Source organism: Delphinus delphis, chromosome 1 (genome assembly GCF_949987515.2).
Source record: "Delphinus delphis chromosome 1, mDelDel1.2, whole genome shotgun sequence".
NCBI lineage: Eukaryota > Metazoa > Chordata > Mammalia > Artiodactyla > Delphinidae > Delphinus > Delphinus delphis.
This window is the reverse complement of record NC_082683.1, coordinates 108,857,922-108,881,927: the sequence shown is the minus strand read 5'-3', so window position 1 is coordinate 108,881,927 and position 24,006 is coordinate 108,857,922. Positions and strand designations below refer to the sequence as shown.

At 41.7% G+C, this 24,006-nt stretch overlaps 1 protein-coding gene across 1 annotated transcript; it reads left to right on the top strand.

Moving 5' to 3' along the window:
* Window positions 1-397: 397 nt before the first annotated feature.
* TDRKH (tudor and KH domain containing) lies at window positions 398-23,400 on the top strand. Its single transcript, XM_060007285.1, has 13 exons — window positions 398-402; window positions 17,222-17,328; window positions 17,941-18,130; window positions 18,850-18,989; window positions 19,100-19,421; window positions 20,306-20,466; window positions 20,655-20,827; window positions 21,058-21,122; window positions 21,401-21,552; window positions 21,784-21,885; window positions 22,147-22,243; window positions 22,448-22,535; window positions 22,709-23,400. The coding sequence occupies exons 2-12, from the start codon at window positions 17,266-17,268 to the stop codon at window positions 22,498-22,500; spliced, it is 1,518 nt and encodes a 505-aa protein (XP_059863268.1). The 5' UTR covers window positions 398-402; window positions 17,222-17,265; the 3' UTR covers window positions 22,501-22,535; window positions 22,709-23,400.
* Window positions 23,401-24,006: the final 606 nt, after the last annotated feature.

Genomic DNA, 24,006 nt, shown 5'->3' with positions numbered 1-24,006 from the left:
GGCAGGGAGTACTACGCGAGCCTCTAATTGGCTGTTTAATACTCAGCAGGTGCAATCTCAATTAACGATGTCGGCTTTCCCTGGAGCCTATTGGCTGACCTGGTGGGCCGGCTTTGAATTCCATCCGGGTAATTGGGTAGCAGCACGCAGCAGCGCCGTCGCTCAGGGGCAGCCCCCGCGAGGATTGGTTATGGGGGGGAAGACTGATTGGTCAGGCTGCGAGCCGGGCATTGATTGGTGCGGACGGGCTGCGGGGGCGGGGAAGTGGCGGCTGAAGCTAGGACCGCGGGGTTCCGAGTGGCGGTGCGAGTGAGAGGAGGCGACGGCGTCTGGCTTGAGGTGTGAGGCGAAGCGCGCGACGGCTGACTCGAGGAGCAGTAAAGGCGGGGACCGGGAGCGGAGGTTTGGGGAGTGAGGGAGGCTGGGCCAGGGGCGCCAGTGGCAACAAGGAGGCGGAAATGTGGGGCTTGGGGAAGGGAGGCGACCCCGGACGAGGCGAGGGTGTGGGGAAAGCTTTACCCCACCCCGAGGCTAGTAACCGTATCCAGGGGAAATGCGCTCGTCCTGGGATTAAGCCAAGACGGACCCTTGCACCAGTGCGGGAGGGTTTGCCCCAAGCCAATCACCGTCAGTTTATCAGTTTGCCTTTTATTTTCCACAGATTTTTCTTTAATTATCTCTGATAGGATGACTATTTACAGTCATCAGAGTAAGGGGGTTTTGTTTGTTTTTCCAACTTCCCTCTTTAGTTCTTAATACAGATAGAATCGTGGGTTTTGGCTCAAGACTCCCATGTCAGAGCTACTCTTTTTCTCAGCTTGCGAGAAGTGGGTGGAGGCTTTTTTCACGCACTGCTTTAAAAATAAATGTGGCAAGGATGAGAAAATCGAATGAGCTGCTTCAGTTCAACAAGCCGATCACCATGTTTTAGGTACTTTGTAAGTTCTGGTTGTTAGGAGATACTGGAGTGATAGATCCTTACCCCCATGGAGCTCACTTTGTGTTTTGAAATGCATATCAGATAGTTGTTAGCAACTGTTTAATACAAATGTCAGGAAACTTCAAAGTTAGCTTTTTCTGAAAAGCGTTGTCTAGCCATATTTCTCAACCTTGAAATGACCCACATGTCTCCTCTTTACCTGGTTTCCCCTAGGAGCTGTGCTCTTAAGTTCTAGTCTCTTCTTCACATTCAATTTGCAGTAATAAAATCAAACATAAGCTAGCATTTGGTACTATACAGTTATTCCCATTTTCATCATATTTCCCACTTTTATTTTTCTTAAGAGAAACTTAACAATATGAAAGGATATGTAAATTGTAAACAAAACTATACTTGATTAATATTAATCAAGTAGATTTTTTGTGAGACATCAGCTGATAACAAAATTAGCACAGAGTTCATTTGTAATATTTGAAGAGATGTTAGTAAAATTTAGGTTTTGGTTCAAATAGAAGTCACCCGATAAATTCATCCTTGTCATGGACATTCATCTTCCTGCCACCCACACTCCCTCCACCACCAAAACATCAGTATTCTATCTCAAATGCTACCATCTACTCAAATGAGAAACCTGGTAGCCAGCTCCTTGGCTCACCCTCTAACCTTTCCATAAATCAATTGCTGGGTCTTGTGTGTTCTACCTTTGAAAACTCTCTGAACTGTCTGTCTACTTCTTTCCATCTCTATCACTGACACCTGGACTAGCCTCTGAATTGGTCTCCCTACACCTGCTGTTGCTGCTTTCAGTTCATTCTCACTACAGACATAGCCATTAATCAAGAATTACAAGCAATGCATGTGTTATGAAGGAATGGTTGGTGTACTATGGAAACCAGTAGCAATGAAACCCAATTCAGTATAGCGGGTCATACTAGGGTCATTCTGTCCTCTCTCTGAGATGGAGAGAAATACATTTTGAGGTGTTCCAGGGACCCTTTGGAAAACCTCAAAGTTAGCTAGAGGTCAGACGAACTTTCTTTAGAATTTGATCTTCTGCGAAGTTTGTCAGAAATATCAAAAAGTTTTAAAACACTTGGTCAAGTAGGATCATAGGTCACTGTGGAACAATACTTATTCACTGAATCAAAGTGACAAAGATCTCAAAGGCAAATACAGGAATGTATTTCCATTCCTCATACCTTCTTTTTCCTGGAAACACTCCTCTTTCCTTGTATACTGAAATGTTTTGCTTATTCTAGTAGCTTAAATTACGTATATTAATTAGAAATCTCAGCTCTTTAAACCCTAATTTTTAATGAAAACTAAGAAGTAAGCAATTATTAACTGTCTTTTACATTAGCATTCTGTAGATTAGCAAGCTTATAAATAGTATTTATGGTTTCCAGAAAACACGTGCTTTTTTTTATAGTAAGTGTCTTAGTGTGGCACCAAACATATTAAATAGTTTCAGATATCTTTAGTTTCTTTGTAAAAGGAAGTCTGTGTTCAGTAACTAATGCTTCAGTATCTCATTTTATTTGGGAGTTATCTATTCAGTAGACTTACATCATTTAACTTAATTTAGCAAAACTCTAAAGTTTCAAATTATCGAAATCTAGAGAGTATTTTAAATAGACATTCCCAAAGATAATTATTCCTAAAGAGTTTACCTAAAAGTTCTTATCTCATTTACGTCTGTTTTATTTACTTAAAAGTTTCATCATATCAAGTTATATTCTTGCCAGCAAACTTTGCAACAGATATAATAAGGTCTTGTTTGATTTCCAGTAAACCTAGGTACAATAAAGGTATTATACTTAATGTTGATGATTCTAAAGGTATATATTGTTAATTAAACCAACAAGCTTAAGCTAACTTTAATACCTGATATTAATTCAATACTGAATATTTCCCAGATTGTTACCGGAAAACTGAGTTCACCTCTTGGTGGCTGTCAAGCCAAAAAACACAACCAAGCCAAAGATCGGGAGAAGGAAGGATTTATTTCTTGCAGCAAGTGAGGAGAACACTGAGGATCTTTTCTAAAGCAGTGTCTCCCCAAATAGCAAAATAGGGGAAGTTTTAAGTAAGGGTACATGCATATTCATGAAGGGGTTTGGGTGGTTGAGAGTCCAAGCTTTAGTTGATTGAAGTCGGGAGGGTCAGAAAAAGTCAACATCATCATCCCTTAGGTGCCAGTTGATCTGGTGGTTCAGTGCTTCAGGCTAATCTTTACCACTGAAACAGAACCAGGAGTCTTTACAACTGATATATTATCTTTGCCATCATTACTTCTCTTGCCTGAAAAGTCATTGTTTCTGCATTCTTTTGTTCCCTTAAAATCATTAATTACTGAGACCTGTTCAATGACAAGCATTGTGGCCAGGCTTGGATCACATAATGACTTGGGCCAAAAATGGCTTCTCTACTGTCCAGAAAACCATGCCTGGGGACCTCTTACCCTATCTGCTTACAAGATCATGTGAATCCGAAATTCCTTCCGGCCAGTTTCTTTTTTATTTCTAAGTATTTATATAAGTGCTTAATTTTCTTTAAGCCAGTTAAATAGAGTTCTTGTACAAATTAATTTTGGCAGTACAACACATCTACAACACACATAGATAGATAGAAACAGATACCCCATAGTTTTCATTCCAAAATTTCAACCATGAATCAGCGACAAAAATATTAAACCCATCAGTAACAAGCTGTTGGATTCAAATTGGGTTTCTGGCACATGGAACAAATCAAAGTCACCTGTTTAGATGGCTAAACCTTTTTACTAATACTTATGGAGACACAGTTAAGATTTTGTCATTGACAAGTTCCAAATTACCTACACCCTTCCTGAAACTTGCATTTTATCTTTTTTTTTTTAATTGAAGTATAGTTGATTTACAATGTTGTGTTAGTTTCTGGTGTACAGCAAAGTGATTCAGCTATACATATGTACACATATTCTTTTTTCATATTTTCCATTATAATTTATTATAGGATATTGAATATAGTTCCCTGTGCTATACAGTAGGACCTTGTTTATCTATTTTACATATAGTAGCTTGTATCTGCTAATCCCAAACTCCCAATTTATCCCTCCACTATCTGCTTTCCCCCTTGGTAACCATAGGTTTGTTTTCGAAGTCTGAGTCTGTTTCTGTTTTGTACATAAGCTCGTGTCATATTTTGGATTCCACATTTAAGTGATATCATATGTTATTTGTCTTTCTCTTTCTGACTGTCTTTACTTAGTATGATGATCTCTAGGTCCATCTATGTTGCTGCAAATGGCATTATTTCATTCTTTTTTATGGCTGAGCAGTATTCCATTGTGTATATGTACCACATCTTCACTCATCTGTCGATGGACATTTAGGTTGTTTCTGTGTCTTGGCTATTGTGAATAGTGCTGCCTGTATCTTTTTGAAGTATGGTTTTCTCCTGATATATGTCCAGGAGTGGGATTGCTGGGTCATATAGTAGTTCTGTTTTTAGTTTTTTAGGAACCCCCATACTGTTCTCCATAGTGGTTATACCAATTTACATTTCCAATAGCAGTGTAGGAGGGTTCCCTTTTCTCCACACCCTCTCCAGCATTTATTGTTTGTAGACTTTGTGATGATAGCCATTCTGACCAGTGTGAGGTGATACCTCATTGTAGTTTTGATTTGCATTTCTCTAATAATTAACAATGTTGAGCATCTTTTCATGTGCCTTTTGGCCATCTGTATGTCTTTGGAGAAATGCCTATTTAGATCTTCTGCCCATTTTTTGATTGGGATGTTTGTTTTTTTGATATTGAGCTGCATGAGCTGTTTGTAGTATAGTCTGAAGTCAGGGGTCCTGATTCCTCCAGCTCCTTTTTCTTTCTTAGGATTGCTTTGGCTATTCGGGGTCTTTTGTGTTTCCATACAAATTTAAAATTTTTTTGCTCTAGTGAAAAATGCCATTGGTAATTTGATAGGGATTACATTGAATCTGTAGATCGCTTTAGGCAGTATAGTCATTTTGACAATATTGATTTTTCCAATCCAAGAACATGGTATATTTTTCCATCTGTTTGTGTCATCCTTGATTTCTTTCATCAGCATCTTATAGTTTTCAGACTACAGGTCTTTTGCCTCCTTAGGTTTATTCCTAAGTATTTTATTCTTTTTGATGTGATGGTAAATGGGATTGTTTCCTTAATTTCTCTTTCTGATCTTTCATTACTAGTATATAGAAATGCAAGAGATTTCTGTGTATTAATTTTGTATCCTGCAACTTTACTGAATTCATTGATGAGCTCTAGTAGTTTTTGGGTAGCATCTTTAGGATTTTCTATGTATAGTATCATGGCATCTGCAAACAGTGACAGTTTTACTTCTTTTCCAACTTGGATTTCTTTTTTTTTTAATGTTTTATTTATTTATTTTTTACTTATTTTTGGCTGCATTGGGTCTTCATTGCTGCATACGGACTTTCTCTAGTTGAGACGAGCAGGGGCTGCTCTGCACTGTAGCGCGCAGGCTTCTCATTGCGGTGGCGTATCCTGTTGCAGAGCATGGGCTCTAGGCTCGCGGGCTTCAGTAGTTGTGGCACACGGGCTGAGTAGTTTTGGCTTTCGGGCTCTAGAGCACAGGCTCAGTAGTTGTGATGCATGGGCTTAGTTGCTCCACGGCATGTGGGATCCTCCTGGACAAGGGATCAAACCCGTGTCCCCTGCATTGGCAGTGGGTTCTTAACCACTGCGCCACCAGGGAAGTCCCAAATTTGGATTTCTTTTATTTCTTTTTTTTCTCTGATTGCCATGGCTAGGACTTCCAGAACTATGTTGAATAAAAGTGACAAGAGCGGACATCCCTTGTCTTGTTCCTGATCTTAGAGGAAATGCTTTCAGCTTTTCACCATTTATTACGATGTTAGCTATGGGTTTGTCACATATGGCCTTTATTATGTTGAGGTAGTTTCCCTCTATGCCCAGTTTCTGGAGAGTTTTTATCATAAATGGGTGTTTAATTTTATCAGAAGCGTTTTGTGCTTCTTTTTGAGATGATCATATGTTGGGTTTTTTTTTAACATCTTTACTGGAGTATAATTGCTTTACAATGGTGTTAGTTTCTGCTTTATAACAAAGTGAATCAGCTATACATATACATATATCCCCATATCCCCTCCCTCTTTCGTCTCCCTCCCACCCTCCCTATCCCACCCTTCTAGGTGGATCATATGGTTTTTAGTCTTCCATTTGTTAATGTGGTGTATCATACTGAACAATTTGCAGATATTGAAAAATCCTTGCATCCTTGGAATAAATCCCACTTGATCATGGTGTATGGTCCTTTTAATGTATTGTTGGATTCAGTTTGCTAGTATTTTGTTGAGAATTTTTGCATCTATGTTCATCAGTGATACTGGTCTGTCATTTTCTTTTTTTGTGGTAGCTATGTCTGGCTTTGGTATCAGGGTGATGGTGGCCTCATAGAATGAGTTTGGAGTGTTCCTTCCTCTGCATTTTTTGGAATAGTTTCAGAAGGATAGGTCTTAACTCTAAATGTTTGATAGAATTTGCCTGTGAAGCCATGTGGTCCTGGACTTTGTTCATTGAAAGTTTTTAAATTACTGATTCAATTTCAGTACTGGTAATTGGTCTGTTCATATTTTCTATTTCTTCCTGGTTCATACTTGGAAGACTATACCTTTCTAAGAATTTGTCCATTTCTTCTAGGTTGTCCGTGTGTTGGCATATGGTTGCTTGTAGTAGTCTCTTATGATACTTTGTATTTCTGTGGTGTCAGTTGTAACTTTTTTCATTTCTAATTTTATTGATTTGAGCTCTCTACCTTTTTTTCTTGATGAGTCTGGCTAAAGGTTTATCAATTTTGTTTATCTTTTCAAAGAACCAGCTTTTAGTTTCATTGATCTTTTCTGTTCATCTCTCTTTCATTTATTTCTGCCCTGATTTTTATGATTTCTCTCCTTCTACTAACTTTGGGTTTTGTTCTTCTTTCTCTAGTTGCTAGGTGTAAGGTTAGGTTGTTTGAGATTTTTCTTGTTTCCTGAGGTAGGATTGTATTGCTATAAACTTCTGTCTTAGAACTGCTTTTGCTGTGTCCCGATTTTGGAGCATCGTGTTTTCATTTTCATTTGTCTCTAGGTATTTTTTGATTACCTCTTTGATTTCTTCAGTGATCCATTGGTTGTTTAGTAACATATTGTTTAGCCTCCACTTGTTTGTTATTTACAGTTTTTTTTTTCTTGTAGCTGATTTCTAATCTCATAGCGTTGTGATTGTTGTGGTTGGAAAAGATGCTTGATACGATTTCAGTTTTCTTAAATTTACTGGGGCTTGCTTTGTGGCCCAGTATGTGATCTATCCTGGAGAATGTTCCATGTACACTTGAGAAGAATGTGTATTCTGCTGCTTTCAGATGGAATGTTCTATAAATATCAATTAAGTCCATCTGATCTAATGTATCATTTAAGGCCTGTGTTTCCTTATTGATTTTTTGTCTGGATGATCTGTCTATTGATATAAGTGAGTTGTTAAAGTCCCCTACTATTAGAGTATTACTGTCGATTTCTCCTTTTATGTCTCTTAACATTTGCTTCATATATTGAAGGGCTCTTATGTTGGGTGCATATATATTTACAATTGTTATATCTTCTCCTTGGATTGATTCCTTGATCATTATGTACTGTCCTTCTTTGTCTCTTTAAGTCTTTATTTTAAAGTCAGTTTTGTCTGATATGCATATTGGCTACTCCAGCTTTCTTTTGATTTCCATTTACATGGAATACCCTTTTTCATTCCCTCACTTTCAGTCTGTACATGTCCCGAGATCTGAAGTGGGTCTATCGTAGACAGCACATATACGGGTCTTGTTTTTGTATCCATTCAGCCAGTCTATGTCTTTTGGTTGGAGCATTTCATCCATTTACATTTAAAGTAATTATTGATATGTTTGTTCTTATTCCCATTTTGTTAATTGTTTTGGATTTGTTTTTGTAGGTCTTTTTTCTTTCTTTCCTCTTTTGTTCTCCTCTCGTAATTTAATGACTATCATTAGTGTTGTGTTTTGATTGCTTTCTTTTGTGTGTGTGTGTGTGTGTGTGTGTGTGTGTGTGTGTGTGTGTCTATTGTAGATTATTGGTTTGTGGTTACCATAAGATTTTGATATAGCAGTCTATATATATATATATATATATATATATATATATATACAAGATTGTTGTAAGTTGCTGGTTTCTTAATTTCAAATGCATTTCCAATATCCTGCTTTTGTACTTTCCTCTTCTCACGATTGCTGGTTTTGGTATCATATTTGTGTGTGGATGATTTCCTACATTTACTGTATGTTTGCCTTTACCAGTGAGCTTTCCCATTCATAATTTTCTTGTTTCTAGTTATGGCCTTTTCTTTTCCGCCTAGAGAAGTTCCTTTAGCATATGTTGTAAAGCTGGTTTGGTGGTGCTGAATTCTTTTAGCTTTTGCTTGTCCATAAAGCTTTTGATTTCTCCAAATCTGAAAAGAGCCTTGCTGGGTAGAGTATTCTTGGTTGTAGGTTTTTCCTTTTATCACATTAAATATATCGTGCCACTCCCTTCTGGCCTGCAGGGTTTCTGCTGAAAAATCAGCTGATAACCTTATGGGGATTCCCTTGTATGTTATTTGTTGCTTTTTTCTTGTTGGTTTTAATATTTTCTCTTTGTCTTTAATTTTTGTCAGTCTGGTTACTATGTGTCTTGGTGTGTTCCTCCTTGGGTTTATCCTATATGGGACTGTCTAGGCTTCCTGGACTTGTGTGTTTCCTTTCCCATGTTAGGGGAGTTTTTGGTTATTATCTCTTCAGATATTTTCTCAGTCCCTCTCTCTCTTTTTTTCTCCTTCTGGGACCCCTGTAATGTCAATGTTGGTGCATTTAACGTTGTCCCAGAGGTCTCTTAGACTGTCCTCATTTCTTTTCACTTTTTTTCTTTTTTCTGTTCTGTGGCAGTGATTTCCACCAATCTGTCTTCCAGCTCACTTATTCATTCTTCTGCCTCATTTATTCTGCTATTGATTCCTTCTAGTGTATTTTTCATTTCAGTAATTGTTCATCTCTGTTTGTTCTTTAAATTTTCTAGCTCTTTGTTAAATGTTTTATGTATCTTCTTGGTCTCTGCCTCCCTTCTTTTTCCAAGATTGTGGATCATCTTTACTATCATTACTCTCTTTTGTCTAACTTTCTGTGTTTGGCCTCTGTTCCTCAGGCTGCAGGATTATAGCTCCTCTTGCTTCTGGTGTCTGTCCCCCGGTGGGTGAGGTTGGTCCAGGGGCTTGTGCAGGCTTCCTGGTGGGAGGGACTGGTGCCTGCCCATTGGTGGATGGAGCTGGGTCTTGTCCCTTTGGTGAGCAGGGCCATGTCAAGGAGTGTGTTTAGAGGTGGCTGTGGGATCAGGACGACTTCAGGCAGCCTATCTGCTGATGGGTGGGGCTGTGCTCCCATCCTGTTAGTGTTTTGGCCTGAGGCGTCCTAGCACTGGAGCCTGCAGGCTATGGGATGGGGCCAGGTTTCAATGCCAAAATGGTGACCTCTGGGAGAGTTCACAATGATGAATATTCACTGGGGCCTCTGCCAACAGTGTCCTTGCCCCCATAGTCAGCCACAGCCAACCACTGCCTCCCCAGGAGACCCTCCAAGACCCACAGGTAGGTCTGGCCCAGGCTCCTGTGGAGTCACTGCTTTGCCCTGGGTCCCAGTGCATGTGAAACCTTGTGTGTGCCCTCCAAGAGTATTGTCTCTGCTTCCCCCATTCCTGTGGAGCTCCTGCACTCAAGCTCCACTGACATAGCCAAATGCACTAGGGGCTCCTCTTGATGCCATGCCCACAGGCTGGGGAACCTGACATGGGGCTCAGAACTCTCACTCCTGTGGGAGAACCTGTACGATATAATTATCTTCCAGTTTGTGGGTTGCCCACCTGGTGGGTATGGGATTTGATTCTATCGCGAAAGCATCCCTTCTACCATCTCATTGTGGCTTCTTCTTTGTCTTTGGATGTAGAATATCTTTTTGGTAGGTTTGAATCTTTTTTGTAGATGGTTGTTCAGCAGTTAGTTGTGATTTTGGTGTTCTTGTGAGATGAGGTAAGCTCAAGTCCCTTTGTTCCACCATCTTGTCTCCCCAACACCCTTTAGACTTTTTAATGATGGCCATTCTGCACAGTGTGAGGTAGTACATAATTGCAGTTTTGATTTGCGTGAAATTTGTGTTTTAAAAAGATGGTCCGGGGAATTCCCTGGCGGTCTGCGCTTCCATTGCAGGGGACCCCATTCGATCCCTGGTCAGGGAACTAAGATCCCACAAGCCACAGCAGCCCAGCCAAAAAAAGAAGAAAAAAAAAAAAAAAAAAGATGGTCCAGGTAAGAGTTCCTGGAGAAGATCAAATAGAATATTTGCATCTCAAAGGCATAGGAGGAGAAAGGCAAGTTCCTCCTAGGAGGACTTTGTTCCTTAAAGGCTAGAATTTTGTTTTTCAATACTTACAAGCCTCGGGAATTCCCTGGTGGTGCAGTGGTTAAGAATCCACCTGCCAGTGCAGGGGACACAGGTTCGAGCCCTGGTCCGGGAAGATCCAACATGCCGCGGAGCAACTAAGCCTGTGCGCCACAGCTACTGAGCCTGCGCTCTAGAGCCCACAAGCCACAACTGTTGAAGCCCGCAAACCACAACTACTGAAGCTCACGTGCCTAGAGCCTGTGCTCCGCAGCAAGAGAAGCCACTGCAATGAGAAGCCCGTGCACCACAACGAAGAGTAGCCCTCACTTGCTGCAACTAGAGAAAGCCCACGCACAGCAATGAAGACCCAATGCAGTCAAAAATAAATAAAAAATTAATTTAAAAAGAAACAAGCCTCTTAATAGGTGAGGCTGGGGAGTGGTGAAAGGTTTGGTGGGTTTTGTATTGTTTCTGGAGCCACATCTCTGTTCCTGTAAAGAGTAGAATTTTAAAACAAGGACAGTTGTTTTTAATTCCTCAAAGAATTGGGTGGCTACCTCAATGAAAGGACTGACATACCCATTCACCTCTGTTGGAATTTTACGTTCCCTCATTTAGCTTAGGGGACAAGGACCCCCCCAGTAAAATTCCTATCAGGCTCTGAATATCAGCTATGGTCAGTTTAGTCAGACCGGTGGCCTCCCATCTTGGTAATCCATTTACAAACACTTTTGAGGATCCTTCCTGGGTTTAAGAAATTCTTTAACTATGGCCTGCAGCCTCAGATGGTCCCATTTCTTTTTCTTTTTTTTTTTTTTGAAGTATAGTTGATTTACAGTGTTGTGCCTATCTCTACTGTACAGCAAAGTGGCTCAGCTTTACACATATATATTCTTTTTTTAATATTCTTTTCCATTATGGTTTATCCCAGAAGACATTGTTTATCCATTCTAAATGTAATAGTTTGCATCTACCAGCCCCAAATTCCCAGCCCATCCCTTTCCCTCCCTCTCTCTCCTGGCCTTGGCAACCGTGAGTCTGATCTCTATGTCTGTGAGTCTGTTTCTGTTTTGTAGATATGTTCATTTGTGCCATATTTTAGATTCCACATGTAAGTGATATCATATGGTATTTGTCTTTGTGTTTCTGACTTACTTCACTTAGTATGATAATCTCTCGGTCTGTCCATGTTGCTGCAGATAGCATTATTTCGTTCTTTTTTACGGCTGAGTTGTATTCCATTGTATATATGTACCATATCTTCTTTATCCATTCATCTGTCGACGGACATTTAGGTTATTTCCATGTCCTGGGTATTGTGAATAGTGCTGCTATGAACATAGGGATGATGCAAGTATCTTTTTGAATTATAGTTTTGTCTGGGTACATGCCCAGGAGTGGGATTGCTGGATCATATGGTAATGCTATTTTTAGTTTTCTGAGGAACCTCCATACTGTTTTCCATAGTGGCTGCACCAACTTACATTCCTCAGGTGGTCCCGTTTCTAAAGGTAACCATTTAATAGTGTCTTCAGAGTAGAAAGGCAATTCAGATAGAGGATTACTAGAATGAGTACTCAAAAGGAGGATAGAGGGGAGCAGTAGTTAAAGTTTTAGGTACCATTAATCTTTCATTAGCCTTCTACAACAATTCTTTCAATGAGGCTATTTTGAAATTTTGGAGCTTTTGGGGGCTTCTGCATATCAATTAAAATGGGTACAATAGTTTAAGATGAAAGCTCTCTAAAATTTTAACAATTTAGAAGTTTTTCCAATTCAGAGGATCCAAAGCTTCAAAAAGCTAGCCCTATACAAATATTTCTCCCTGCTAACCTAATTTGTAAAAGAGAAACTCTTACCACTGTTTCCAGTAGACCCTGCAGGCAGACATACAGGAGACTGCCAGCTTTAACTGCATGCAAAAAAATCAGTTTGGGAATGCAAAAAGAGAACCCAATCTTGGCCATTTCCTGGTGGGGTTTCCTCTAATTTCCAATTAAGTACTTGCAAGCATACATAAACCCAGCTGGTATTCCCATAGGTGGCTGTCTGTCTGCACAGGAGCTGTTTGGCCTTTGAGACACGATTTGCCATTATTAATTTGGTAACCTAAATCAGATATGAGATATGATCTGAACAGCATTATGGGGACAGTGTGGTGGATCAAAAGTGTGCTGCTTCTGAGTCTAGCTCCCCAAGAATGTTACGCTTTATGGTTGGGCAGGTACTTCTGCCAGTGGGGAGGTTTGGTCAATGCATGGTGCAGATACACAATGCACAGTAGAGAGAGGAAACCAAAGGGCAGAGAAAATTTTTTTTTATGTTTAAATTATCCTTGACTTGCCTTAGAATATGAAATTTTATTTCATCACATGTGATTTATTTTTTTATTTTTCTCCTTTTTTTTTTTTTTGCGGTACGCGGGCCTCTCACTGTTGTGGCCTCTCCCGTTGCAGAGCACAGGCTCCGGACGCGCAGGCCCAGCGGCCATGGCTCACGGGCCCAGCCACTCCGCGGCATATGGGATCCTCCCGGACCAGGGCACAAACCCACGTCCCCTGCATCGGCAGGCGGACCCTCAACCACTGTGCCACCAGGGAAGCCCACGTGTGATTTATTAAAGTGAAAAACAGAATGGTTGTAAGTGTATTGATGGACTAGGGAGTAAGACTATGAAGACGGAAGTGACGTGTCAGAGTGAGGATACTTAAGAGGGTACATCCTGTTCCCCTCGTAGGGGGTAGGTTTAGAATATAAGGCTGTGAAGATGGTAGGCAGAGATGAGATTATAAAGAAACTTTCATGCCACTGAGCTTACATATAGGCAGCAGAATTGCTGAAGAATAAGAGGATGTGTATTCATTCAACAAATTATTATTGACCAAATATTTATTGAGTGGCTACTGTGTGCTAAGTACTGAGGAACAAAACAAAACAAAAAAATTCCTGCCTTTGGGGAGTTAACTTTCTAATGGGGAGGCAATCAAAGTGAACACCTTCCAGATTATTATAATGAATGACTTTTAATCATAGTGAAATGGAAAACTGTGGAAGGATTTGAGCAGATGAATAGCATTATTTGACTTACTCCAGCTGTTGTGTTGGGAATAAACTGGACAACGGCAAAAGCAGGGACGTAATTAAGAAGCAGTTGCAATAATCTAGACAAGAGATAATGGTGGTTTAGAGCATATGGTGGTCATAGCAGTGGAGAGGTTAAAAAGTGGTCAGATTCTGGATCATTTGAAAGTAGAACAAATAGGATTTGCTGACAGGATGGATGTGCTGTTTGAGGGGAAGAAGAGTAAGATTTTTAGCCTGAGGAGCTGAAAGAATGGAGTTGCCATTAACTGAGATGGCAAAGACTACAGGAAGAGGGTGAGATCAGGAGCTAGGTGTTGCATCTGTTAGGTTTGAGATGCCTATTAAACATCAAATGGAGACATCTCATAGGCAGTTGGATATACAGACCTGGAGTTCATGGGAATGGTTCTAACTAGATCTGTGAATTTGGGGATTAAATCAGCATATAGATGAGGTTTAAAGCCAAGACTGACTGAGACTTGATGTAATCCCCAGAGAAGTGAGGTAGAACAAAGAGGGCAAAGGACAGAGCCCTGGGGCACTCCAGTGTTTAGAGGTTAGAAAAAGGAGCGGGAACCAGCAAAACAGACTGATGGAGCAGCCAGAAAGGGAGAAGGAAAACCAGGAGAGAGTGATGTGAAGCCAAGGGAAGAAAGTGTCAGAAGAGGGAGTCACCAGCTGTGCCAGACCCTGGGAGGGGTGGGGGCTAAAGGGAGGACTGAGAATTGATCATTGGATTCAGCAAGTCCAAGTCACTGGTGACCTTGACAAGAGCAGTAAGAGTGGATTCGAGAAGAGAAATCGAACACAGAAGTATTGACGCTCTTTGAGTTTTCTTATAAAAGGAAGGGAAGAAATGCATTGTATTTAGAGGAGTAAGTGGAATTGAGAAAGGATTTTCTTTAAGAAAGGAGAAGTAATAGCATGTTTGTCTGCTGATAGAAAGATTCAGTAGAGAGGAAAACATTAATGATGCAGGATAAGGAAGGAGAGCAACATTTATATGGAGCAGAGATAGTTCATCAATGACTACAGGAAAGAAGATAGAATATTTAGGCACAGATGGAGATAGGTGGGTCAGTTTGGAAGTTTGTTAATATTTTCTCTTTCTTAGTGAAATAGGAAGCAAAGACATCAGTTGAGAGGGAGGATGGAGAAGGAAGCACTAGAGGTTTGAGAAGAGGCAGTATGAAATAATTGGGAGGGTGAGAAAGTACATGGAATAAGGAAATAGAGTGAGGGACATATTGAAATATGCTAGGCAGGGCTCCCCTGGTGGCGCAGTGGTTGAGAACCCGCCTGCCAATGCAGGGGATATGGGTTCGAGCCCTGGTCCCGGAGGATCCCACATGCCGCGGAGCAACTGGGCCCGTGCACCACGACTGCTGAGCCTGCGCTCTAGAGCCCGCGAGCCACAACTACTGAGCCCACACGCCACAACTACTGAAGCCTGTGTGCCGTAACTACTGAAGCCTTCGCGCCTAGAGCCTGTGCTCCGCAACAGGAGAGGCCACCGCAATGGGAGGCCCGCATACTGCAACGAGGGGAGGCCTGTGTACCGCAACGAGGCGTGGCCCCCACTCACTGCAACTAGAGAGAGCCCATGCGCAGCAACGAAGACGCAACACAGCCAAAAATAAATAAATAAAATTAATTTAATAAATAAATTAAAAAAATATATATGCTAGGCAGCAAAATGAAGACACAGTGTCAGAGAGAGACTAACAGCAAGAAGGCCATTGCAGTGGTCTAAATGAGATTTGATGAGCTTCTGAATCAATTCAGGTACAATATTGGGCTCATTAGCATATAGGTAGTAGTTCAAGCTTCAAGTATGAATAAAATTGCCCAAAGAGAGCAGACTGACAATAGCAATGGATAGAGGCCACTGGAAGACAAGCTCAAAACTCAGAAGACTCCTCCAGGTAAACAGGAAGAACCATGGGAAAGAGGGCACAGAGGTAAGATTAGTTAAGGCTTATATGTGCCATCTAGGTTGATTACCTGGGAAGTTGTAGTTTTGATGAAGGAACAGGAGAGAACCCCATTTCACTGTTAGATGAGGAGTAAGTAGAAATACGGAGTACAGATAGTAAATAGACCACACTTGCAAGAAAGAAAAGTAGAAGTAGCAAAGCCTGAAACTGGGCCTGGAAAGCCATTCCTTGCAGAGAGAACAGCTTCTGGAAAGACCAGGAGGTATAGAAGTGCACATATAAGGAATTTTAAATAGTTTGATATGAAAACTAAATTTTTAAAAATATTTGATTCATTTCATTTTTTGTTCCTTTGTCTTTTAAAACTGATCAGTGTATAGTTCTCTTTGGCGGAATTGGGGAGGAAGAAGTAACCTATTTAGTTGTATGTATATGTGTCCCTTAGCTAACTTTAAAAAAAAAAAATACCGAGACTTTCACATGAAGTAGACTTTGAGACTGCTCAAGCTCTTGAAATGGGAAATTAGGCAGTAATATTCTTCTTAATATTGTAATGTGTTCCCATTCTCTACCTGTCATAAAATTTGTATGAAAGCTCCTTTTCCTTCATTTGCTTATTTTAGGAGGCAGCAGAAAATGTCCACTGAACGGACTTCTTGGACAAGTTTGTCCACTATTCAGAAAATAGCACTGGGCCTCGGGATCCCAGCCAGTGCAGTGGTTGCCTATATCCTATACCGCAGATATAGGGAAAGCAGAGGTATGTGAATCCATGACTGTACATACGGAAATGTTTAAACTATGTTCTGGCCTTGTTAAATTGAAATGAAAACTTTCCTTCCAGGCTGGGTATCATTTGTTGGGATGTAATTGGCTTTCTCTGAGGGATCTTTTTTTTTTTTAATAAATTCATTTATTTTTTATTTTTGGCTGCATTGGGTCTTCGTTGCTGCGCGCGGGCTTTCTCTAGTTGCGGCGAGCGGGGGCTACTCTTCGTTGTGGTGCACGGGCTTCTCATTGTGGTGGCTTCTCTTGTTGCAGAGCATGGGCTCTAGGTGCGTGGGCTCCAGTAGTTGTGACACATGGGCTTAGTTACTCCGCAGCGTGTGGGATCTTCCCGGACCAGGGCTCGAACCCGCATCCCCTGCATTGGCAGGTGGATTCTTAACCACTGCACCACCAGGGAAGTCCCTGTGAGGGATCTTTGGAACAAAGTTTTTTCTCTTCTATGTTAATGTGAAGCTAGTCTGTGAAATAAAGAACTCATTTTATCATTCTTTTGATCTCTTCCCTTCAGCAACACCAGCACTACAATGGGTTCTTTCTTTCTCCTTCTTTTATACCCATACACTTGTTTATATTTTCCTTCTATTGTTAGAAGGCTAACTGTCCAGTCCAGTTTCCCCACAGGTTGGACCTAGGGAGTAGGACCTAGAGAAATGATTCACATACAGACGAGAGAAATTCTGAACCTAGTGGGCTCCTCAGGCAACTTCTAGCCTTCATTCTTCTCCAGGAGTCGTGTCTTGGGGGAAGTAGTTTGCCCAGAATCCATCACTCCTTCCTTGCAGAACCAAATGACTTTCCGTGTTTTAGCATATGAAAACAGTAGCCCAGAGAGAATGCCCATCTTCTGGTCTTTCAGGACCTTTTAATTCCCACTCAGATGCTACTTCTCCTTCTCTTTATGGCTGAAATCCTCAGTTTATCTCTTGCATCCACATCTCTTTGATAGCTAGATTCAGGGGAGGGCAGGTAGTAGCTTTGGGTATTATCTAAGTATGATCTGACGATCTATGCAGAAGAGCGGCTGACATTTGTTGGGGAGGATGACATCGAGATAGAGATGCGAGTCCCCCAGGAGGCTGTGAAGCTCATCATTGGCCGGCAAGGAGCCAATATTAAACAGGTAACTGTGTGAGCAGGCAACGGCTTTCCCAGGGATTGATTCTGCTTTCCCTTCTTTGCCCCCATTCAATAAAACCCACTCACACCATGTATATTTTAAACAGAAAAAATACAGGAACTTATTAGGTAACTGCTATTTTCCTTCTAGAGATGAGTACTTCTCCCTAGAGAATGGGTGACTTAACTTGAAATGGGGATTTTTAATTGGATGATTCTCAGCCTGGTATAGCTTGAATCATTCCTTTCTACTATGGAATTATGAACTCTCATTAATTGACAGTAACTAATTAATTGCTCCCTGATTCTTTTTACCATCTCCTGTTGTTCAGTTGGAATGTCAGTGAAATAAAATAATTGATTCTCTAATCCAAATTAGGGGGAAAGAGTGTTCTAAACACAGAGAAACTGTTTTGGATTAACTGCTATTTGGGGTTACCTTTGTCTCTAATCTCCTTCCATAAGTACACGTAATTGAGGACTGCTTATAGCACCCTGATTTCACTGATTACTGTGTCCAGTTCCGTCTACCTCCAGGGTTAGGTTTAGAGTATCCTTAGCTGACCCAGATGAGAGCTCATCCAGAGTGTACTACCACATATCCTTTTCTCTGCAGCTACGAAAACAGACAGGTGCTCGGATCGATGTGGACACGGAGGATGTAGGAGATGAGCGGGTGCTGCTTATCAGTGGTTTTCCTGTTCAGGTGTGCAAGGCCAAAGCAGCAATTCATCAGATCCTGACTGAGAGTACCCCAGTGTCTGAGCAGCTCTCAGTTCCCCAGAGATCTGTGGGCAGAATCATAGGTACCACTGGACAGCTTCCTCTGCTGTTTCCTTTTTTGTTTACCTTTGCCTTTCTTTCACACCTTCCCAAGGGTTTCTCCTGACCTACTTCGCTTCACCTTGCTGAGAAAAAAAGGCAGGGACATTGAGACCAGAGCTTTACTTTTTTACAGAAGTAAAATCAGTGGTAAAGCAAAACTCATTATCTCAAGAAGTTGTATGATCTGAACCTTACAAATAGGTTCCAGAAGGGTTCAGGTAAATGTATTTACCTCAGATTTTTAAAGGGAAGCTAAGGATGCTCATTTTATCCCAAATCTTTCAAGACAGTGCTCTAGAAAGCACCTATTATGCCTTCCCATGGAGCATTCCTTACGCTGCTGGAAGAGGCAGAGAAATGTCCTGTTCCTGGTCCAGTGTTTCACACACCGTGTAGGGTATCTTCTAATGAAGTGGGGATGTAAAGTATGCCGAGTGGCCAAAAAATGCAAGTGACATGACCACATTAACCTAGCCAATGTGTAGAATTTAAATAAAATGGATAGAGCAAATAATCCAGTATTCCCCTTAGTATAGTGCAGATTTCAGTAGCTCCTGCTTTCCATTCACTATCTTCCATTCTGTTTAGTTTGAAAATGAGAACTGACTCTCCCCTCCTAGTATGTACAAAACAGTGGTGTCTCTAGTAGTTCAGGTTACTGAGGAGGGAAGGACAGGTTTTTATGTATTATTCAATGCAGGGAGAGGCGGCGAGACAATTCGTTCTATCTGTAAGGCCTCGGGAGCCAAAATAAACTGTGACAAAGAATCAGAGGGGACATTGCTACTATCAAGACTTATAAAAATCTCAGGAACACAGAAGGAGGTGGCAGCAGCTAAGGCAAGTAGCTGATAGATTTGAATTGTATCTAAGAGTGAGAAGAACACTTTACTCCATCCCAGGTCAATATCTGGCCACGTAGATATCATCCCTTGTCTTATTTTCCACAGCATTTGATACTGGAGAAAGTTTCAGAAGATGAAGAACTTAGGAAGAGAATTGCTCATTCTGCAGAAACCAGAGTCCCACGGAAGCAGCCAATCAGCGTAAGAAGAGAGGAAGTGACAGAGCCAGCTGGGGCTGGAAAGCCAGCTTTATGGAAAAACACTGGCACTAGCTTGGAGCAGGCTGCACCTCTGGCAGTTCCTCCCCGCAGAGGAGGTGGCGACACGTCTGTTGTAGGACCAGAAGAACGTTCCTGCAGGAAACCTAATGATGACAACCTTCAGAAGTTTGGAGCCCAGACCAGTCCAGAGACATCCATGTTTGAAAGTATGTAAGAAAGAGGGAACCCATGAGCCATATGGAAGATAGAAAAAGTGGCTTAGATAACCCAAAATAGGAAACAATAAAAAAAAATTTCTATTTTCTCGACTACACTTACAAGTCTTTAATCACAGATAGGACTTTCTGGCAATATTTTACTTGGGATTAGTACTAAGCACAAATACTTTTTTTCTGAATACAAACCAGCTAATAATTTTAGAAAACAATATAGAAATATGCTAGTTCACAGGAAACTAGTCTGTGAGTAATAGATCAAATAATTGAATTACATGGTATTCTTCCTCCAGACCTATTTATTTAAATAAGTAAAATACTGAGTCCAGTTTTTTTCCTGAATCATTACTGTTTTAAAAAATCTACCTCATTCAAGAAGAATAAAAAGGCTGTGGGCTGTTTCTTCTATGTATAGGTACTAGGATGGGCAGGGAAGACCAGGGCCCCTAAGAGGTTCATAGACTTGTCCAGGGTCACATAATGAGTCAGTGGTAGAAAGGGATCTGGAACAGGCCCACATCTGTCCATGTATCTTCTCCCTGGTCCATGCTGCAGCTAGCATATGGGGATTTCCCTTCATTATAACTGGTGGCTGATTTGAATATGTGGCAGATGACTAAGAATGTGACCGAACTCTTATTACTCAGATACATAGAAAGGAACAGAACATAGCTTAGTATTTTTCTTCAGGATGTTCTTGTATGATGCATCTAGTTGTCACTCTAGCCATTTTTAAATGGTGGTAGCCACTGGGTATTTGTACCTCTCACCCTCCTGATGCAGTCTTCCCATTTCAACCAGAGATGATTCTAGTAATGGTCACCATATTAGGTAATAATGATTCTGCAGCTTAACTTGCTTATCCCTGTGGTTAGTCCCCAGTCCAGACTTCAGTTTCCATGCTGATGAATTCCTAGAAGTCTATGTCTCTGCCTCTGAACATCCTAACCACTTCTGGATCCAAATCATTGGCTCCCGCAGCCTGCAACTGGATAAGCTTGTCAGGGAGATGACCCAGCACTATGAAAATAGTCTGGTGAGTTGCCATAGGGACAGGGCAGGGGTTTGATGGAAAGCGGGCATATCTTTTTCATTGTGACATATTCTCTTCCCTTTTCTGTGGAGCAGCGGCTTGTTCTTCCTTCCTTCTGGTATCCACGGTTTACTTTTTGGCCTACCCCTTCCTAACTCTGCCCTCTCCTGCCTCCTCATCCCCTTGTGTAGCCTGAAGACTTGACTGTGCATGTAGGAGACATTGTCGCAGCACCTTTACCTACAAATGGTTCCTGGTATCGAGCCCGAGTCCTTGGCACCTTGGAGAATGGGAACCTGGACCTCTACTTCGTTGACTTTGGAGATAATGGATATTGTCCACTGAGGGACCTCAGGGTGCTCAGGTCAGCGTGGGGGACAGGCTGGAGTCAGGCTGGAGTCTCACTTACTGACTCAGTCCTGGCCGTAGGGTGGTGAGCTGTTGGCACTTATCACCAGGGGGCGTTGGAAGAGAACCTCTTTACAGTGCTCAGATGATTATCATCTTCTGCAGGGCTAACTGCTGTCTAGAAGCCAGGAATATAAGAAGGCCCTTCTGGCACTAGGATTCTAATTTGAATTTCTTTCATTTTAGGAGTGACTTCCTAAGCCTTCCATTTCAAGCAATAGAGTGTAGTCTGGCACGGATAGCCCCCTCAGGTAAATTAGTCCTATTACCTATTGACTTTGCCTCCATATAGAATAACTTTCATAGAGCACGTGGGAGGGAGTCTCACATTCCCAGGCTTTTTGAGTTCTGGGGGCTCAGGTGCCTTTTCATCACCAGTGCTAGAAAGCAACGGTCAGAAACGTGCCTGGCAGTCAGACATCGGTGCCTTTTGAAGTAGACAAAGGTAGTTCCGGTTTTCCTCCAGGACATAATCCCACCCCCGTCAGCACTGACCCCTTCTTAGGCTCTCTCTACAATTTTTTATGAGGTGAACAATGGGAAGAGGAAGCTTTGGATGAGTTTGACAGACTCACTCACTGTGCTGGGTGGAAGCCCCTGGTGGCCAAGATCTCTAGCTACGTCCAGTCTGGGATCTCAACTTGGCCCAAGATCCACTTATACGACACTAGCAATGGGAAGGTAAGACTGGGGTTCACACGTTGCTCACTGTCTCTTCAGTGTATTTATAGCCTCATTTACTTTTTCTGTCCCAGAAACCCTTATTTGATGATATTCCTAACTCATAAGATCCTGCTTACTGAACCACCAAAGGAATTTTTTAAAGTATCAATCCTAGCTCTTCTGCCCTATTTCCTCTGATTTGCCCTTCCTTCAGAGAGAACATCGTTCCCTTTTCATCTTTCTTCTCAGAAACTTGATATTGGGTTAGAGTTAGTTCGTAAAGGATACGCAATTGAGCTTCCTGAAGACATGGAAGAAAACAGAGCTGTCCCAGTAACGTCGCCCAATGTGGTGAGTGAGCATTGTAGTCATTCAGGGTGCTGCTTTGGGGCAAATCTGGTGCCTTGAGACAAGAGGGCTTCTAGTCGTGCATGAGAGTTTGTAGAGCGTTCTCTTCTCTTAAGGACTCTGAGTTGCTCCACTAGTTGGTCAGAGAAGACCTTGTGTGCCTCAGCAGCCAAACCGGATTCTGTGAGCAAAATGATGGGGCGGCTTCTCCTTTCCCACCAGCCAAACACATTCTTCCTTTTTCTCTTGTTTTCATCCCTTCAGGCCACAGAAACAGATGTCTCTCTCCGCAGCACGGTCACTGAGACCAAGAAGAGTCCTGGAGAGATGGCGCATACCCTGTCCTGCCTCAGTTTATTAGGTACAAACAGCATTTTCTCCCTAGAGCATCTCTGGACGTTACCATTTCTTAATCAGCCTCTCCAACTAGGGAGGTTGTTAAGACTTACCTCTTAACCCAGGTGGTCATCGAGCACCAAGAAGCCCATTTTTTCCCCTGAGCCTCAGTGGCAGTGCCTGCTAAATTAGGGCAGTGTCTGACTTTATCCTCATTTCGCCTACATAGAAGCTGCCTCTGTGTCTGGTGATGATAACCTTGAAGATGACTACTTAGTCTGAAGTCACCTTCAGTTGCCTCAGCCATCCACTTTGCGGTAAGTAGAGCTATCATCTATCTGTAGCAACAGGAAAGTAATGAGGGTGACAACAGGGGCCTTGCCTCTTCCCCATAGCCCATCTTACCACTACTTCTCTGCAGCTGCTTTCCTGTAGCTTTACTTTCAGACTGAGCCCTTTCAAGCTTTTTGTGTCTTTGTGTCTTTGGCAGGATTTGGCATAAGATTTGGTGCCTGGAGAGAGGAGCCTGTGATAGAGATCAGTGCAGTTCTTCCTTCATTATATACACGATCTGGCTTGCTGTGGACCAAATGCATTTGCTCCTTCCACTGGACTACCGGAAAGTGTGAGGGGTGGAGGGAGACAAACACATGCCCCTACTCCCCTGCCACCCCTGTGCCACTTCCAGTGTTTGAGTCCTGCTGTGCTACTTCCAGCCTGCTCAGTGTGCAGCTAGCTCCCCTCGACCACTCACAAAGCACACTACTGCTAGGCTGTGTCCTTTGGAGGCTGGGAAACAGCCAGGGTTTGGTTATTGGAAATGATGATTCTGCAGACTCCTAACTCACCTCATCAGGTGACTGGTTAAGGAGAGTTTTTTAAGTGGTGAACTCAAAGACTGCAGTTGAGTCGGGAGGCAAAGGCAAAACTCAGCCTAATTGTATTGAAAAGCCTCAGGAAGTGGGAAGAGGATACGCCTCCCAGCCTCAACTGCTGATATGTTATTGGAGACAAGGTTTTTGAAACAGTGCTCCAACTATTTCCCAGTAAACTTTGGTTAAAATACAAGTAGACAAGGAGAGAGGTGACTCAGGAAATATTCTAAATTGCTGGTATAGTATCTATAATATATATGTATACACACGCAGCCATGGAGCTCATGGAGCTGTTCAAATCATTTGGGGTTCCTTTGCTGAATAAAGTTCTCAAGAAAATTATTTAAAACTAAATGCTGGTTGAATCACAAGGTGGAAACGAGTCTGTGGGTATCTTGTGAACTGAAATCTGGTGAAAATTGCCAAACACCTCACACAGAGGGGCCCATCTATGAAACATCTGTCCCTCTCACGCACAGATCATATTCTTGCCGTAAAGCAACTTCAGAATTAATCATTCACTAAGACCCCACCTAAAAGGAGTAGACTAGGATTCTAGAAACATGGGTTCTAGGGATAGATCTTTGCTGTGAACTTATGGGGCCTGTTTCCTTATAGCATCTCTCCGTTTCTGACAGTATTTTGAGGATCCAGTGAGAACTGTGAAGGTATTTGGAAGTAATGTGGGTGGTAGAATGATGACAAATGAACTTTTTTTTTTAAAGATCAGCAAGGTAAAGTAGAAGACTTAAAACTAGTATGTAAGGCTATCATATGCAGGATTTTTTAAATCTAGGAATTAATGACGTCCACCCCTATACACATGGTAACTATATTTTCCCATAGACACAATTTTCAAATTTTATTGTCTTAGAAAAGTCTCAGTACCAAGTAGCAGAAAGGCTTCCGTGAA

Excerpts from the sequence above, each read along its gene's own strand:
- TDRKH (XM_060007285.1), top strand. The coding sequence starts at position 17,266 with ATGCGAGTCCCCCAGGAGGCTGTGAAGCTCATCATTGGCCGGCAAGGA. Across the intron at positions 18,990-19,099 it reads AGGAGGTGGCAGCAGCTAAG|CATTTGATACTGGAGAAAGT; the intron begins GCAAGTAGCTGA and ends TATTTTCCACAG. Across the intron at positions 21,553-21,783 it reads ACGACACTAGCAATGGGAAG|AAACTTGATATTGGGTTAGA; the intron begins GTAAGACTGGGG and ends CTTTCTTCTCAG.